General features: G+C 45.2%; 1 protein-coding gene across 1 annotated transcript; it reads left to right on the forward strand.

Moving 5' to 3' along the window:
• The first annotated feature begins 8,111 nt into the window (after positions 1 to 8,111).
• LOC110891487 lies at positions 8,112 to 11,691 on the forward strand. Its single transcript, XM_035980242.1, has 7 exons — positions 8,112 to 8,835; positions 8,917 to 9,072; positions 9,205 to 9,336; positions 9,415 to 9,663; positions 9,735 to 10,834; positions 10,905 to 11,195; positions 11,270 to 11,691. The coding sequence occupies exons 1-7, from the start codon at positions 8,136 to 8,138 to the stop codon at positions 11,681 to 11,683; spliced, it is 3,042 nt and encodes a 1,013-aa protein (XP_035836135.1). The 5' UTR covers positions 8,112 to 8,135; the 3' UTR covers positions 11,684 to 11,691.
• Positions 11,692 to 18,523: the final 6,832 nt, after the last annotated feature.

Below are 18,523 nucleotides of genomic sequence, written 5' to 3' on the forward strand. Positions count from 1 at the left end.
TTAAAGAAAAAAAATTAAAAGAGAAATTAAAAAAAAAACGGACAAAAACAGCAATTACGGGATTCGAACTCGGGTGGATTAGGAAGAAAAGCGCGAGCATAACCAGTGGAACTAAGGCCTTTTGTGTTTATGAGTTCCTTTTATAATATACTTATGGGTTCCTTTTCAGCTTCTTATATATATATTTACACTAAAAATTAAAGAAAGACTGGGTTCCCGGGAACCCGTACTTTGTACATAAGTCCGCCCCTGTTCGACAGACCCGTTAATTTTGTACATTAGATTGTATTTACATTAGAACTTTTAGAATTATTGTTTTTGTAAAAATGATAAAACTATTACGTTGTGTAATTATTGATGTATTTTAAAGGGTAAATTAAATATAATTGTTTGTGATTTTATATATTCAAAATTCAATCACACTTTAAAATATTCATTCATGCTTTCTTATTTTGATTCGAAGTAGCATTATGTTTAGAAATATTCGTATCCAACTAATGTGGACTAAAATGTAATCTTTACAAAATCAATGAAGGCCGGTTGTATGTTTGTAAACATGACCAATCATGTGTGACTTTGTAGTTCACTTAGATCTTTTTTTTTTGAGTTAACTGCCATTTTCGTCCCTGTGGTTTGGTCACTTTGGCCATTTCAGTCCATTTTTCAAAAATGCGCCATTTTCCTCCCCGACGTTCTGGAAAGGTGCCATTTCAGTCCAAAAATCATAACCCAGTTAAGTCGGTTAGTAAATAAGGACTGATTGTGTAAATTTGTAACATAAAGGACTGATTGTGTAAATTTGTAACACCACCACCACTAGCCCTGCCACCACCAACACTCCGCTGCCACCACCACCACCACCACCACCGCCACCACCACCACTCCGCTGCCACCACCGCCACCACCGCCACCACAGCCACTGCCACCACCACCACTCCGCTGCCACCACCACAGATTCTTATTTATAATATAAGCTTGATCTACTTCAGAAATCAGAACTACATACTAGAGCAGCAAAGTAATTTTAAAGTAGTAATCACAAGAGTAACCAATTCAAAATTAATTCCTTCAAACAAAGTTCAAAAGATGTTCAAATTTGGAATGTAATCACCTTATTATTACCATCAATATTCATTTAAAGAAAGCAAAATCAACCCAACCCAACGCAACCCAATTCATTACAATTCACAAATGAAGCAACAAAACTTTTGCTGACATGTTCTTGAAGCCTCAATCTTGTTCATCAAAACTCAGTTGTTGACACACTGCCTCTTCATCAAAGTATGACTTCTTCCCAACCAAGTCAGCCACCCTCTTGGCAGGACCAGAATCGCGCCCCGCCTCTTCCATATACCGAACCACCCGAATCCTGGGCAATAACACCTCTGGCATCACCACATCCACAGAGCTCTCATCCTCATTGCCATCAAGACTGAATCTGTTTGGGATCACAATCGCACTCGGAATATCTCACTTCTTCTTCACTCGACCCTCACGTTGTTTCCGTTCAACAGTATCGGTAGTGAGCGAAGACCTCTTCTTCATCGACGAGTTAACCGTCGCCTGGTTGTAGCGACTTGGAATAACCCGACCACCCGGCTTTACAGCCCCCTTGTTTGAATCTTGTTTGGGATCTTTTTAACACCAGATTCTTTCTTGTTTTCAACACACTTGACATTCTTCTCCGCTCTTACGCGTCTAATGGATTCCAATTTGGCATACAACCTACTGATCTCTTTCTCAATCTCTATCTCCTCATCAGTCTTCTCGACAGGTTTCAACAAACCAATCTTGTTCAGATTCTTTAAAGGTTTCAATTCGTGAACAAGAAGAGAGGATTTCGGGTTAAACCCAATCGGGCTCTGGTTTTCCTTACTGGAAAACGAAGAATCTGTGGTGGCAGTGGCGGTGGTGGCGGTGGTGGTGGTGGCAGCGGAGTGGTGGTGGTGGCGGTGGTGGTGGTGGCAGCGGAGTGTTGGTGGTGGCAGGGCTAGTGGTGGTGGTGTTACAAATTTACACAATCAGTCCTTTATGTTACAAATTTACACAATCAGTCCTTATTTACTAACCGACTTAACTGGGTTATGATTTTTGGACTGAAATGGCACCTTTCCAGAACGTCGGGGAGGAAAATGGCGCATTTTTGAAAAATGGACTGAAATGGCCAAAGTGACCAAACCACAGGGACGAAAATGGCAGTTAACTCTTTTTTTTTTGAACGGCAAAAGAAATTTTATTCCACCAAAACTAGCAAGAAGCTAGAAACAACGCAACCAAAGACCAAGAAAGCAACAAACACCGGGAAACACCAAGCCAAAACTAAGGCTCTAACACCCAAAGGAAAACAAGCCAACAACCTAAGACACGCAATGCTAACAAAATCACCAAATAAGGTAGAACCAATAGGACCACACGCATATCAAGGCGGATACGAAGGAGGGTACATGTAACCCGGCTTAGGAAGCGTACTTGGAGCCGGGACCTTGCCATCCTTTACGCAGCTGGATTTTGCTTTCCTTTTCGTCTTACGAACGGGATTGTCACCACCTTTATAACTTCCGCCTTTGCCATAATCATAATCTCCCGTCTTTTTAGACTCCCCCAAACCATTTTTTTTGCCAACCTTGCGAGAAACTTTAGATTGATCAGGAAGGGCCTCCACCTGCTTCTTTGATAAACTACTATGCAGGCTCAGATTCGGGTCAGAAAGCAATTCCACAGGCTTAGGAGTGCTGAAATCCAACGTGACCGGGTTATGTAAATTATTGAGGCCCAAGAGCTCCTCAAAAAGAGAAGGATCAGAATCGATCCTTGATCTTTTTTTTGATTGAGGTATAAAAGATAGAGTAAAAGGGTTTAAAGGACAGCTACAATTAGTTGGGCTTCTAGATTTGGACCTAGCTCTTTTAGGATTGGATGTGGCTGCACAAAAAATAAAAGGGCCTGGGGTTTTCGAAGGAGTTGACCTCTTATTTCCTATAGGCCCTCCTACCTGCTTTTTAAGATGGCACATCTCCCCATCCCCTTTTGACGATTGAGAATCAAAAAAAGAATGTTCCCGAGGAGATATGCATGTAGGCTGAATTTCAATTTTGTTTGCTAGATCACACTTAAATGCCTTTCCCAAGTCCCCATAAGGCTTTTCACTCGCTGAACCAACCAAATTCCTAGGACCACCAGAAGAAGAAACGTCGGCCGTCCCATGTTCCGTTCCAAAATTATCGACCGGCGATGATTTCGTCCGATAGCAGTCTTTAGCATAAGGATCCTTAGGCGTTGTGATCGGCCGAAGACAATCGGGTATCCACTCTCCCGGTTCTTCAATAATCCAAACCCGATAAGAATTGTCCCTCCAAGTTAGCTCAAGTTCTTCTTTAATTTGTCGACCATCCCCAACAAGAATTCCAATACACTCCTGTGACCAGTTGTTGTCTCCCCATGAAATCTGAGAACCTTGAATGACTTTCCCAAATTGATTACCAATAGAGTTGATAACTGACCTGTCCCACAAGTGCGCCGGGACACCAAGAACCCGAATCCAAGCAACTCGTTCGAACGGTAATGATTGCCCACACCATTGATCAAGAGATGAGAACCAAAATTTCCACAAATCATTCTTATTAAGGAAAACACAGGCTTCGTTTGGATTGGGAAAAGTTAAAAGAACTACAAAACCTCCCAAATATTTGATTCCCAGCCCATGAAAACCGGCATCCGCAATAGAAGTATGGATGTTGCAAAGAGTATTGAAATCGGTCACCGAGCCAACAAGGGAGGATTCGTACCGCTCCGAGAAAGCAATGGTGTCTGGGGGAATGGAGACAGATCTTTGCTTAGCCCACGGACCATTAAGCGCGTTGAGGCAGGGACGATTTGAACCGCAATTCTGGTGTAAAGGAGGAAAACCAGACACCAAATCGGGCAACCCACTGCCTACCGGCGGCGACCTGAGATGGTTAATAGAGGTAGCCACCTCTACTTTGTGCCCAAAAATGTCGTATTTGGCCAGGTTTACTACTAACCTTCTGCCCTCCACCATGATGTTTTTTAAGTTGCCCTCCAATAAACCCACGTCTTCAACGTTCCGATATCTCACGAATCCAAAAATCCTACCTGCTTTATCTTTTTTCTTGGCCACATAGATGTTAAAAACATCCCCGTGCTTCTCAAAAATCTTCAATAGAGATGCTTTGGAGCAGCCATACGGGATATTTGAGACGAAGAACGGCGTGGGTCTGCCATGATTTCTGACCTTACCATCATCCCCTTCATCTTTGTGATTGTCTTTCCCCTTGATTTCTTGCTCAGACCCACTAATCTCTCCATCTTCTAGGCCATCGGCTGTAACAGGGTCTGACCCCCCTGTGGCCGCCACCATATTGTCGTTTGATTCTTAGTTAGATGCTTTTAGTTCACTTAGATCTATTATTCTAATCAAGTACTTAGAATACAAACATTCTAAAATAAATGGTTATTGAATTTTAATAATCCTAAGTTTCACATGTTGCCTGATAATAATATCAGCTTTAAAAATTCGCTCCAACGATCCCAACTTGTAAGAATTTGACCCCCATTGATCATTTTCTAACATAGGTGAACTTAAATCAATTAACGAATATGCAGGTGCACTTGAATATATTGAGAAGACCAAATTCTTATATGTTAGAAAAGGATCAATAGGGGCCATTCTTTTACGAGTTGAGATCGTTTGAGAGAATTTTTAAAGTTGGGATTATTATCGGCCAACAGGTGAAACTTAGGATTATTAAAGTTCAATAACCCTAAAATAAAATGAAGAGTTAATTACATAATTATTCCCTGTGGTTTGCACAAAATAACATACTTAGGTACTAATAGTTTAAAATCACCTTTTATTATTAAATTCGAACTTAAGGAAGCTGAACTCGAGTTTAAATTTTCAGCTCAATTTCAAATCCAAGTCGAACCCAAGCTTACGTTGACTCAGCTCGACTCGTAAACAACCTTAATATTATGCATGGAAACATATTCTTATATTAAAACCCTTAATTTTTAATGTTAGAAATACAATCCTTAAATGGTCCTATATAGTTGTATCATTAGAAGAAAAGGTAATCATGTCATATTTCCCAACCTAGGATTGTTGACACAGTTTTTAAATAATTGAAACATTTGAAGGGTTTTCAAAAGCTTGTTAGAAAAAGATGGACACCAATGCCCATGGTTGGATGGTCTTTTAAAGCACCTATGGTTTTTGGTAGGTCATTGAAGCTTGAGAACCATGTGTTTATATGGTCCTCAATGGGTTTGTGTACCTTCCTACCAAGGGCCATGCTCTTATTGGTAGGGCAATCTTTGAAATGCCAACACGGTTAGGTTCTATTTATAGAAATCTCAATTATGGTACATTGTTAAATAAATGAATTTAATGTTAGACTTAATAATACACAAGTACTTTTCATCATCAAGTTGTACCATAATATCAATATTAATAATATTAAATTTCTTGTGACATAGTTGATTTTGAACTTCCAATATTCCCTAACCGAACCATGAATTGAATCCAAAAACATAAGTGTAGAATAAATAATAAAAGTTAGTCATAATTTTAAGATAAAGATACTAATGTGTTCAACATATTTCACACGTTAAAAAGGTAAAAAGTATAGAAATAACTGACTGAATATCTATTGTTAATTGTTCATAGTTTCATCTATGTTAATTTTTGTATTTTATGTCGGCACAATGTCAATAAGTACATTCTAATAAGTGGCAAGAGGACATCACATAGCATTGTGTGGACCAACACTCTATGCAACAAGTGACGGTGCTTTTTTATTTAACACTTAAAATAACTTACATATCATATTAATAAAGATTAATAATATTCCGCTTTAAATATTCGCATATTGGATTTAAATAATTCGAACCGTTTATTTTTAGCCAATAATAATTCCAACCGAGTTTATTCTTGACAGTGGTCTCATTTTTTTATTTTGTTTGTATAATGGTTCACCGTTAAAAATAATTTAACGGAGTTAAGTTTTTTTTTTTCCAATTACGAACCGATGTTTTAGGGCTTTTAATAAGAATAAGGATACGAGTTGATTGATATAAAACTTACATAAAAAACGATGCTCCAAACCACTTGATTTTTGTTCATTGGAAGTTTAAACAACCGAATTAAAGCACCGTTTTCGTCATTTGAAGCACTGTTTACAGGTAAGTTTTATATCAATCGACTCATATTCTCGTTCTGATCAAAAACCCAAAAACGTCGGTTTGTAATTTGGAAAAAAAACTTAACTCCGTTATGTTTTTTTAACGGCGGACCATTATACAAACAAAATGAAAAAGTTACACCCATTGTGCAAAATAAACTCAATTGAGATTATTATTGGCAAAAATGTTTAAGTTATTTAAATCCAGTTTGTCTTAAATATTTAATAACAAAGTAGTATTTTTTTTTTAATTTTTTTTTTGTATTGCACAAGATTGTCATGAGAATCCTTCCTATATATATCCTTGAAGAAGTTTCGGACATATAACAAATAATTCCGTACAAAATCTTAAAGTGATCTACATACAAGTTGTGTGAAGAAACACGGGTTCTAATTAAGGTATTAATTAGAGGGGTTTATGTTCCTATCATAGTGGTTAATCTTCTTTGAGGTATTTGAGCTCCGACTGGTTAATCAACCTGCAAAACAGAACACCGTTACTCGTTAAGAGGGGAATGTGGGGGTTTCCCTCTTAACCGGGCTCCGGCGTGAGAATAAGCGATTGCTTTGAGAGTAATTAAGTAGTTAAGAGTAAGAGCCGAGAGAATAGAATGAGTCACCTGAGGAATGAAGGTCTCTATTTATAGCCGGAGAGGTGTAAGAGGTTGTGGGCTGATGGGCCTTGGGCCAGAAACGGACAACAACGAATATACTCTTTGCCTCGCTGGCCTCGACTGCTTAGTGGCTTCTAGATGCTCGTCGGTGCTGGCGCACCTTGATTGGAGCCACGTGTCATTGTTGTCGGCCTTGTTGTCCCTTCTGTCATCAGCAGACAAGTGGAGATCGTGGGACAGTTGTCCCCGTCTCTTGATTGGTGCCATGTAGGCGTCCTTGTGTACTTATCGTCAGAAGATCGTGGCGCACGATTGAACAGAGCCTGCTGGACGCTCATTGGCTCTTTTTACTGCCACTTGTACCCTGTGTACCTCTGTAGGTAACAGCGCGTCTTCCTATGGAGAGGATTTTGTTTGGTGGCAACTAACCCGCGCGGGGTTAGTGTGCTCACTTATACCATTGTTTTTATACTAAGTGTTGCTATCTGAGTTTATTATGTGCTCTTCCTCGCGCGGGGGGTAAGTCACAATGTGATGTGAGCTGCGCGAGGTTGTTATTATCAAGTTGTTATGCTAAGGAGTATGGTCTCACGTGCAACCTGTTATGAGGTTTGCGCGACTTTTTGGGACCATACCCCTTCAAGTCCCCCCAGTCCAGTGCTGCACCATGCGCAACGCAAGTGGTTGGAGCTCTGGACTTAATAAAAATAAGAGAAGGGAAATTGTCCTTTTGGTCCTGACTTGTAAGGCGCATGTAGAAAACTGTTGTTTTCGATGCGCAGGTACTAGGCAGGTGTCGAGTGATTTCTTGTTTGTCCTTTTAAGCGCGCGGGGTTATAGTGGTTTACGTATATCTGGCGCGACTCATATGACTTCTGCATGAAGTTACTTGCATGTTTTATGGCGGGAAACTTCGAAATTTGAACTTCTGACAGGTTGGTGAGATAAGTCGCTGAGGGCGACGTTTGAGTTGACCCCTGGCACGGGTGTCATCATGCCGCCTGCGGCGGTTGCACTTCATGTCAGGAGAGTGGATGCCACGCGCGCGTGGTAACCGTCGTCCCTGCTTTTCCGCTTGACGTGGCAACCTCTCGTTGGTTGCCCCTGCGGCGAGTGCGGCACGGTTACCCATCGCATTAAATGCGATGGGTATATATATCCGAAGAGAAAGGTGAGAGATTCACTTTCTCTTCGTTTCTTCTCCCTTTTTCTCTTTGAGTCTTCATATTGTTCTTCATCTTCTTCAAACTTTCTTCAAATCTTCAAACTTTCTTCAAATCTTCAAACTTTCTTCAAGTTTTTTCCAGCTTTTTCTTGAAACATGAGCGAAGAACATCAAGAAGCTCCTGCTAGTGAGGAGGGGCCAGTCCCAGTCCTGAGATGGGACTTAGGTTTATTCGAACAGATCGTTCGAAGTTTTAGGTTTCCACCGGAGTGGGATGCCCGGTACCCTGCTCAGGGTCAGACCGCGGCTGATGCCCCACCCGGTTACATTACTTTGTTCGAAGACTTCTTCCTTCAAGGAAACTTCCGGCTGCCGGCGACTAACTTCTTTGGTAGCATATTGTCCTACTACAAGTTTCATATCTCACAGTTAAGCCCACCTGGGATGGTGAGGGTGAGGCACTTTGAGTTCTTGTGTCAATCCCACGGCATTGAGCCGACGGTGAATAAGTTTCGTGTCTTCTATCAACTGCAAAGAACAATGGGGTTCTTTTCTTTTGCTAGCCGTGGTACGGCTAAGAAGATTTTGTTGAATCCTCCCAAGAGTTTCCATGACTGGAAACCCAAGTTCTTCTTCATCCGGGAGGAAGTCTTGCCAATAGCTATGCCGTTTAGGGAATGGACCGAGGTTATACCAAAGGAGGACCTTCCTATACCGAAGTCTGCTCAGTGGTATCAGCGGCTTACCGCAACCCCTAACCGGGTATTTGGGGAGAATGTTCTGGTTGCTGCCAAGATGAGTGACCAGTGGTCACCTAGTAGCAGGGAACTCCCGGTCTTGAAGATCGGGGATCAAGGTTAGATACTTTCCCCCTTTTTGTTTTGTTTCCGAGTACATTCACTTAACTGGTTTCTTATACTTTGTTTTTGTTGTGTAGAGACGCAACTCTATCAGGCTGCCTTCCCAGCCTTTGGTGGCTCCATGGGCGTTCGCCCTCTGCGCGATGATGAGGAAGGCTGGTATGACCAGATAAAGGGGAACTTCATGCTTCCTGCTGCTGACGCCTTCGCCTCGCCGCCGGATGCAACTGAAGGTGCGCACTATCCTAAACCTCGTCCATTGCGCTCTGTGACTTCTGCTGGGAAAGAGACTTTCTATCTTTCCAGCGAGGAGTCAGTAGGGTCTTCGAATGGCGAGTTAAGTTCGTTGCCTAAAATCTTTGCAGGTGTGTTGCGCGATCTGGGGGTTGACCCAGAGGAGAAGAAGAAGAAACCTTCGAAGAAGAAAAAGAAGGCGGATGTTGAAGTGACCAGCAAGGGTCCTGGCGCCAGTCGCGCAACTACTGCTGCTGTCAAAGGTACGCTTCGCCTCCGGCAACGTGACTTAGACGATTACGTGATAATCAGTGACTCTTATGAAGGTTTATCATATGCAGCTATGGGAAAGACTGGCGCTGGTGGGTCAAAGGGCTCTGGGAGCGCGGGTTCTCGTAACCCGGATGCTGACGCAACTCCATCTCAACCTGAGGATGAAGAAGAAGAGGAAGAAGAGACTGCCCCGTTGATTGGAAGAAAGAGGGGTAGAAGCGAGGCGACAACTGGTATGGCCTCTGCGCCTGTTTCAGTTGTTATTCCCGTTGTTGGGAAGAAGAGCAAGTTGCGCTCGTTATACCAGTTTTCTCCTGGTATGCTCTTATCTCCCTTCTTTATAATTTAACCTCTTTTTTGCTCAAGTGCGTTTGCTTTATTCTTGTAGAGATCAAGAAGAAGACCCCTGAAAAGGGGGTTAAGTTTGTTGAACCCAGCACGAAAAGACCTAAGGTTGCCACTGAACCTTCCGATTCTGCTGCGCGTGATGCTGCGAAAACTGCTGAAGCGCAGCAAAAGGCAGAAGAGGATCGGAGGAAAGAAGAGAGTAGGATTGCTGCGCAGAAGAAGGCTGAAGAGCTAAAGCGCAAAGAAGAGGAAGAGAAAAAGAGGAAGGAGGAGGAGGAGAGAAAGCTGGAGGCGGAGAGGAAGAGAAAAGCGGAAGAGGAGAGAAAGCTGAGGGAGGAGGCGGATAGGCAGAGGAAGGCGGAAGAGGCGAGGAAAGAAAGAGCTGCCGATCAGTCTTCTGTTCAAGGGCAGTCTGGTGTCCCAAAACCTCCCCCCGCTGCGCCGATTGTTACTTCTAAGGGGTTAGGGCGCTATGTGTCTAGTGGTGCAAGCTCTGGAGGAGCTGGGGGCTATAACCCCAATGTGATAGGTGCGAAGGATACCGTCGGGGATATATATTATAAAACTTATACTGAAGAGGAACGTGGTGATGCTCCTCATCAAGCCCCTTGGAGCTTAAGGCAGAAGGATACGTTTGTTGAATTTGGTCCTTCTCGCGATTGGTACTTGAACCAATTCACTCCTGGCGAAGTTAACCGTCAAAAGGCGAAGCCGCATGAAATGTTGTACCGCACTTACATTCTTGCCGAGGCCAACGCTCGATCTGCTAACCATCAGATAGTTCGTGAATGGCGAACAATGGTCAGAGAGCGCGCCGACTGGGAGGCTTACCGAGAACGTGTGCTAAAACGTGTTGGTGAATTTGAGAAGGCTAAGGCCACATTTGATGAGGAGAAAGCCAAGTTTGAGGCTGATAGGAAAGCTGAAGAGTGGGGTCGCGAGGGCCTGCAAAAGAAACTTCATAATGTGGAAGAGCAACTGGCCAAGGAGAAGGCCGAGTTCAAGCGCATCTGCGCCCAGGACAACGAGCGCGCCTATGCGGCTCGACAAAAAATTGTTGGTCTTGAGGCTAAGATAGCGGAGCTGACATCGAAGGTGGAGGAAGCGCAGGTTGAGACAGCCGCTAAACAACAGATGGAGGTTAGTTGATTTTCCTTTCGTTTTCTCCTTTGTTGTTTATAAAATTTCTAAGTCATTTGCCAACTTCCAGGTTGAGTTGTCTGAAGCTAAGGTTCAGCTGTCCACCAAGGACAAAGATCTCCAGGCCAAGGACGTTGAGATTGCGGAACTCAAACGTCGCTTGGATGAACAAATCGACAGATGTGAGTCCCTGGAGATCGACCTTGAGGCAGAGAAGGTCAAGGCCATCGATGCTGAGGAGGCGCGTGCTGTCAGCACTGCGGCGCTTAACGTGGCTCAGACAAATTATTCTGAGGCCCAAGGCATTGTGGACACGCTTGTTTCTGAAGCAGAATGGATGCGCACTCGGGGAATAGTGCTGGTAAGTCCTTTTTGCCTTACCTTTTTCTTTAACATGTTGAAGAGTTTATTCTTAATGCTCCTCTTTTGATGAAGGTTGCCAATTCCATCTTGAACGCCGGCGAGCTAGATCGCGCTGTTGCTGCTCTTACGGATGCGGCGCGTGCAGTTGGTCATCGAGGAGGTTACCTGGAGTGTGCTGATCACGTTGAGCGAATGCTGGGACAAGAATTCGATACAAGTCATTGCTCAGTGACGGAACAAGCTGATGCTGCGCTGGCCAGTGCTGAGAACTCATATGACAACCTCTCCTTGCCCATCATGGACTTGGTTGTTAGTGCCTTAAAAAAGGATGATTGGTGTCAGCGCCTCAAGGCGATCCTTGATCCACCGATTACTGTTGAATCATCTGATGAGGAAGCAGCTGGTGATGATGGCGGAGGTGATGACGATGGCGACGATGGTGAGGGGAACGAAGATGATGATGGTGAGAAGAAAGAAGACAAATAGAGTAGGTTGTTAGTTCGTTGATAGGCGTTTGTGCCTTTGTTTCTGACTTGATTGTAAGTGATGCGCTTTTGCGCAGTTTTAATGGCAATGAAATGTCTTCGTTTTTTCTGTTGCAATTATTGCATTGCTGTAAAAACTTAGGTTAAATTAGCTCGAATAAATGGAAGCGTTTTCTAAGCATAAGGTGGCCACCCGGTCTCGCGCTTTGTTTGCGGAGGACCTTGGAGGTGGTTTTGAACCATCTCAAAATGCTGGAGTGTTTTCGCGCTAATCAGAAGTTTAACATGCATTTGTAACGAAAAAACAATGTAATAGAACATGTCGTATGTTTTCATTCAAATCAGAAGTTGGCTCTTAGGCCTTCATACATATATGCCAATGGCTCGTAGCCGGCGTGGCGAAATTGAAAAATGGCGCGAGGCCGAAAAGGTTACATATAGCATTTGCGCAATTGTTGCGCATTCCAAGTTCTTGGTAAGATGTGGCCATCTAAGGTGCGCAATTTGTAGGCCCCTTTGCCTAGGACCTCATGAATCAGATATGGGCCTTCCCATTTAGGTGCCAATTTCCCTGGGCGTTCCGCATTTGACGCTTCGTTGTCGCGAAAGACGTACTCCCCTGGATTGAAGGTACAAATGCGAACCCTTGTGTTGTAGTACCTTTCCAGCTGGGTTTTGTATTTGGCCTCTCTGATTCTTGCGATTTCACGCCGTTCTTCTAATAAGTCTAAGTCTAGACGCCTTTCTGCTTCATTGTCAACCGTGTTGACCGTGGTCATTCGCGGCGAGGGCAAGCCAATCTCTGCCGGGATTACCGCCTCTGAGCCATAGACTAGGCTGAAAGGGGTTTCGCCGGTACTTGTCTTTGGCATGGTCCGATGAGCCCATAAAATGCTTGGGAGCTCATCGACCCATCCGCGCCGCCTTGTTCCTAATCTGGCCTTTATCCCTTCGACGATGCTTTTGTTCACACTTTCCACTTGTCCGTTGCCTTGTGGGTGCGCAACGGAGGTGAAAGTGTGCTCAATGTTCATCTCCTTCATCCAGTTCTTAAGATCGTCTGACGCGAAGTTGGTGCCGTTGTCTGTCACGATCTTGAGCGGGAGGCCGAATCTGCATATGATGTGCTCCCATATGAACTTGCGCACAATCATGGCTGTGGTGGATGCAAGGGCTTTGGCTTCTACCCACTTCGTGAAGTAGTCGACAGCTACTATGATGAACTTTACGGCGCCGGGGGCATCCGGGAAGGGTCCTACCATGTCAATTCCCCATTGCTGAAAGGGCCATGCGGTGGACACGGGGATAAGATCATTTTTAGGCCGCAACGTTTTTGGAGCGTGCCTCTGGCAAGAGTCACACTTGCGGATCTCCTTCATTGCGTCAACATGCATACCCGGCCAGTAGTAACCGGCGCTCATGATCTTCGCGACGACCATCCTTGGTCCGGAGTGGATGCCGCAAATCCCTTCGTGGATTTCCCTTATCAAATAATTCGCGTCCTGTGGGTCCACACAGCGCAGCAGTGGTCCCAAGAAGGATTTTCGGTACAAGATACCGTTGTTCATTTCGTACTGTAGGGCTTTGTTTTGGATCTTTCTTGCTTCCGCTTTGTTCTCAGGAAGCACCCCCTCTCCCAAGTATTGGATGATAGGGGTCATCCATGATGTCTGCCCTGTTTCGATTACGTTAACTTGGCGTAGTAAAACCGATGGGTTTTTGAGTACCTCTATCCTTACATCCTTGGCTAGATGTTGAAAGGAGGTCGAGGCGAGCTTGCTCAGGGCATCTGCGGGCTTGTTTTCTGAGCGATTGATATGTATGACTTCGTGGGTTTTGAATTGTTGGAGCAATTCTTTCGCTTGTTCCAGATATAAAGCCATGACTTCACCCTTCGCGTCGTATATGCCATTTACTTGACTGGCTATCAGGAGTGAATCCACATGTGCGCGCAAGTTTTTTGCTCCCATCTTGATGGCGAGGCGTAAGCCTGCCAGAAAAGCCTCATACTCAGCTTCATTGTTGGTGTTCTTGAAGTCGAGCTTAATGGCGTAAGTAAACTCGTGCTTTTCTGGGCTCACTAGACGTAAACCTGCTCCCGCGCCATCTTCATTTGATGCCCCGTCAGTGTAAAGCATCCAAATCTCCTCTGCTGTGTTTTCCTTGGGCGTCTCTACCATCTCACACTCCTTGATTTTATCAGCCGGCACTTCTGTGATGAAGTCGGCGAGGACCTGCCCCTTAATGGCTGGGCGCGGCCTATACAAGATGTTATGGCCGCCCAGTTCAATGGCCCATTTTGCCAATCTGCCTGATGTCTCAGGCTTCTGAAGTATAGTGCCAATGTGGAAATTGGTAAGCACAGTTATCACATGGCCTGTGAAGTATCGGCGCAATCTTCGGGAGGCGTGTAGTAGCGCAAGAACCAGCTTTTCCATTGTGGAATATCTTGTTTCTGGGTCTGTGAGTATCCTGCTGACGTAATAGATCGGGGTTTGCACGCCGTTCCTGTCTACCAACAATACTGACCCTACTGCCTTATCCGAGGAGGACAAGTACAGCACAAGGGGCTCTTTTTCAAACGGTGCCGTCAGCGTAGGGAGTTCGATCAGACACGCTTTCATTTGTTGAAAAGCTGTTTCGGCTTCCGGGGTCCATTTGAACTCTTGCTTCTTCACACAGTTGCGCAACGTGCTAATGAAGGGATACGACTTTGCGGCGTGATTGGAAAGAAATCGATTTAGCGCGGCCAGCCGGCCGGCTAGTCGTTGCATTTCCTTGATGTTCCTTGGCGAGGGCATTCGTTCTATAGCTTGTACCTTCTCTGGGTTCACCTTGAAACCGCCGTTTGTGACAATGAAGCCCAGAAACTTCCCTTCTTCCATGCCAAAGGAACACTTGGCTGGATTTAGCTTCATATTTACGCTGCGCAATGAGTTGAACGTTTTTTCGATGTCTTCTAACATTTGGTCCTCCTCGGGACTTTTCACCACTAGATCATCGATATAAACCTCAATGTGCTTTCCGATGTCACCTGCGAAGGTTTTGTCCATCAAGCGTTGATAAGTCGCGCCTGCGTTCTTCAGACCAAAAGGCATCTTTGTGTAGCAGAAGATTCCAAGGTCTGTTCTGAATGCTGTCTTGTCTTCATCTTCTAGCTTCATCTGCACTTGATGGTATCCTTTATAGCAATCCAGAAAGCACTTCCATCGGTATGGCGCGAGAGAATCAATTTTTTTATCGATCTCAGGCAAGGAATAGCAATCCTTTGGGCACGCCTTGTTGAGATCAGTGTAATCTACGCACATGCGCCATCCGCCATTTGATTTTTCTACCATCACAGGGTTCGCGACCCAGCTTTGGTATCTTACCTCTCTCAGGATTCCAGCCTTGAGCAACTCACATACTTGCTCATTCATCGCTTTTGTCTTATCCGCGCCTAGGCTGCGCCTTCGCTGGACTTTTGGTTCTACAGAAGGGTACGTGTTTAAGCAATGCTCAGTTATGTTGCGCGGGACGCCGGTCATGTCTGACGGGGTCCAGGCAAATATATCCATGTTGCGGAACAGCAGTTGCTTTAAATGTTTTCTGATGTCTGACGAAATGGCGTGGCCAATTGTCACTGTCTGCTCTGGGTATTTGCGGTTTAGGACCCATTTTTCTGGCTCGGTCGTAGAGACCTTCGCCGCTTTTGTTGGGCGCAGCTCTTCAGTTGACATCACTTCTTTCTTGGCGTATATGATTGCGACGCCTGTCTTGGTAGGAAAACCTATGGCAGAATGAGGTGTTGAAGTCACCATGTTTAGTTCGCCTTGTGTTTCCCTTCCAAGAAGCACATCATGCCTTGATTTCACTGGCATTACCATAAAGTTCACATTTGTTGTTCTTGAATGTTTCCCGTCACATAGTGTGACAGGGAAACTGATTTGGCCGAGAGGGAAGACCATTTCATTGCAAAAGCCGGACAAAGGATAATCGACTGGCTCGAGTCTCGCTTTGTCTTCTTCATCGAATTGATTGAAACATTGTTCGTAGATGATGTCGGCTGTGCTTCCTGGGTCGATGAAGATGTACTCTGTTTCATAGTGACCAATTATACCAGTAATGACGACGGGTCGTGTAGCGCGAGGACCGCCGCGCACTACTGGGAATATGACTTGCTGTTCTTGCCAAGAAGGCTCGTAGGGTCGTTTGCCTTTTTCTCTCGCGGTGTATCTTGGTCCGTTGACCATGTGAGTCTCTAGCCGTCTCACTTTTTTGTGGCTGCCTTCATCGTGACGCTGGAGCTGACGGGTGTCCTTGCGCACATTCTTCACTAAATGGCTTAGCTTGCCGCTTTTGAGCGCTCTTTCGATTTCCTGGCGCAAACTGTAGCAGTCATCGGTCAAATGCCCCGAGTCTTTGTGAAAATCGCAGTACAAGTTAGGGTCTTGCCCTTTCTTGTTTGTCATTGGCCTTGGCGCCTTGAAATCGACATTCTCCGTCATCAATACCTCCTTTGGAGTTTTTGTGAGCGGAGTCCAGTGTTTGTCACGGTTGTCGTCTCTGATTGCTTTCTTGTAACCGATTCGGTCAATCGTATCTCGCGCATCTTCTCTGTAACGTGGCCTGTCGTCACGGCCTCTGGGTCTTTCAGACTTCCAATCGTTGTTTTTGTATTTGTTGCGCTTGTTATTGTTGTCGCGCGGCCTCTCGTTTGCTCTTGAGAATCGATCCTCGGAATAATAACCCTTTCCACCAGCAAGGGATTCCTCGGTTTGCGCGACGATCTTCGCTGCTTCCATCAGCTTATCCCACTCTTTTGGCATCCCATCTTTGCCTGTGATGGTTCTAATGAGGCTATCACAGCGTATAGCCTTCTTGAAGTGGCAGCGCATGAGTTGCTCACTGACGCCGCCAATCTCTAAACATTCCTTGTTGAAACGCGTGATGAAGTCCTCCAGACCTTCACCATCCCTTCGCCATATATCTTCTACTTCCGCCGTATCACGCTGATAGCGACGTTGTTGGCTAAAGTAGCTTAAGAACTGCGTCTTGAAATCTGTCCATGACTTAATCTTCCCGGGCGGAAGGCTGTCAAACCAGGCGCGAGCCGCTCCGGTAAGCGTTTGAATGAACAGGTGGCACCACATGGGCATGTTCCAACCTCCCATGCAGCCCACACTCGTGAATGTTCTGACGTGGTCGTCTGGGTCAGTCAACCCATTGAATTTCCCAACGGTTGGGGGTAGCTTCTCTCGTGAGAGTGGTGCGAGTGCGATTTTCGGGATAAACTTGGAGTGTTCCGCAGCTTCCGCTGGTCTGTATGCCAGGCGGAAATCTCGTTCAGCCTCTTCTGTATAGCCAATGTGTTGTCTTGGCTTATAGTATTCATGGTTTTTTGGTAAACGATTAAAGACTGATGACTCTTCATCTCCTTCCCATGTAGGATCATATGGGTCGGTTTCCTCCCATTCATTGTTCATGTTGCGCGGCGTAAGCCGGCTGTGAACAGGGCCTCGTTGAAGGTTCGACGGATACTCGTAGTAACTATCCGTTTCTCCTCTTGTATCGCGCGTGTCTTGTACACTTAAACGTCTTGTAGGGGGAGGCCTGTTGGTTCTGCCTTGTATGTTGGCTGGTGGTGGCATTTGGCGTATCCCCTGACTCGGAGGGGTGACCAAGGACGGTTCTGCCGTCAAAACCGCCTGCTGCGCGATGAGCGATTGGTATGCTGCATTGATAGTGGCGATGTTCTTGGCATACCACGAGGCTGGGGTTTCGCCCTCTGGTAAGCCAAGTAATGCAGATACATTTTGAGGTGGCGCTGGGTTGGACGGTCCTTCGCCGTTGTTACCTGGGGTAACCATTTGTGTGATACGGGTAACGCTCCCGCGCTGACCCCCCGTGTTGGTGATCTCGACTTCACCTATTTCTTCGACTTGGGCTTGGAGGTTTTGGACTCCTTCACCCAAGGCCGTGTTAGAGTTGGCTCCGAAGCCGAACTCTGGAAAGATTCCTTGACCAGTCATAGTCGAAGGATGAAAAGATGTCAAAGGCTCAAATAAAGAAGATGAGGGTGGTTATAGAAAAAATCGGTGGGCGCCAATGAAGAAACACGGGTTCTAATTAAGGTATTAATTAGAGGGGTTTATGTTCCTATCATAGTGGTTAATCTTCTTTGAGGTATTTGAGCTCCGACTGGTTAATCAACCTGCAAAACAGAACACCGTTACTCGTTAAGAGGGGAATGTGGGGGTTTCCCTCTTAACCGGGCTCCGGCGTGAGAATAAGCGATTGCTTTGAGAGTAATTAAGTAGTTAAGAGTAAGAGCCGAGAGAATAGAATGAGTCACCTGAGGAATGAAGGTCTCTATTTATAGCCGGAGAGGTGTAAGAGGTTGTGGGCTGATGGGCCTTGGGCCAGAAACGGACAACAACGAATATACTCTTTGCCTCGCTGGCCTCGACTGCTTAGTGGCTTCTAGATGCTCGTCGGTGCTGGCGCACCTTGATTGGAGCCACGTGTCATTGTTGTCGGCCTTGTTGTCCCTTCTGTCATCAGCAGACAAGTGGAGATCGTGGGACAGTTGTCCCCGTCTCTTGATTGGTGCCATGTAGGCGTCCTTGTGTACTTATCGTCAGAAGATCGTGGCGCACGATTGAACAGAGCCTGCTGGACGCTCATTGGCTCTTTTTACTGCCACTTGTACCCTGTGTACCTCTGTAGGTAACAGCGCGTCTTCCTATGGAGAGGATTTTGTTTGGTGGCAACTAACCCGCGCGGGGTTAGTGTGCTCACTTATACCATTGTTTTTATACTAAGTGTTGCTATCTGAGTTTATTATGTGCTCTTCCTCGCG

This window comes from Helianthus annuus, chromosome 11 (genome assembly GCF_002127325.2).
Source record: "Helianthus annuus cultivar XRQ/B chromosome 11, HanXRQr2.0-SUNRISE, whole genome shotgun sequence".
In the NCBI taxonomy this organism is placed as follows: domain Eukaryota; kingdom Viridiplantae; phylum Streptophyta; class Magnoliopsida; order Asterales; family Asteraceae; genus Helianthus; species Helianthus annuus.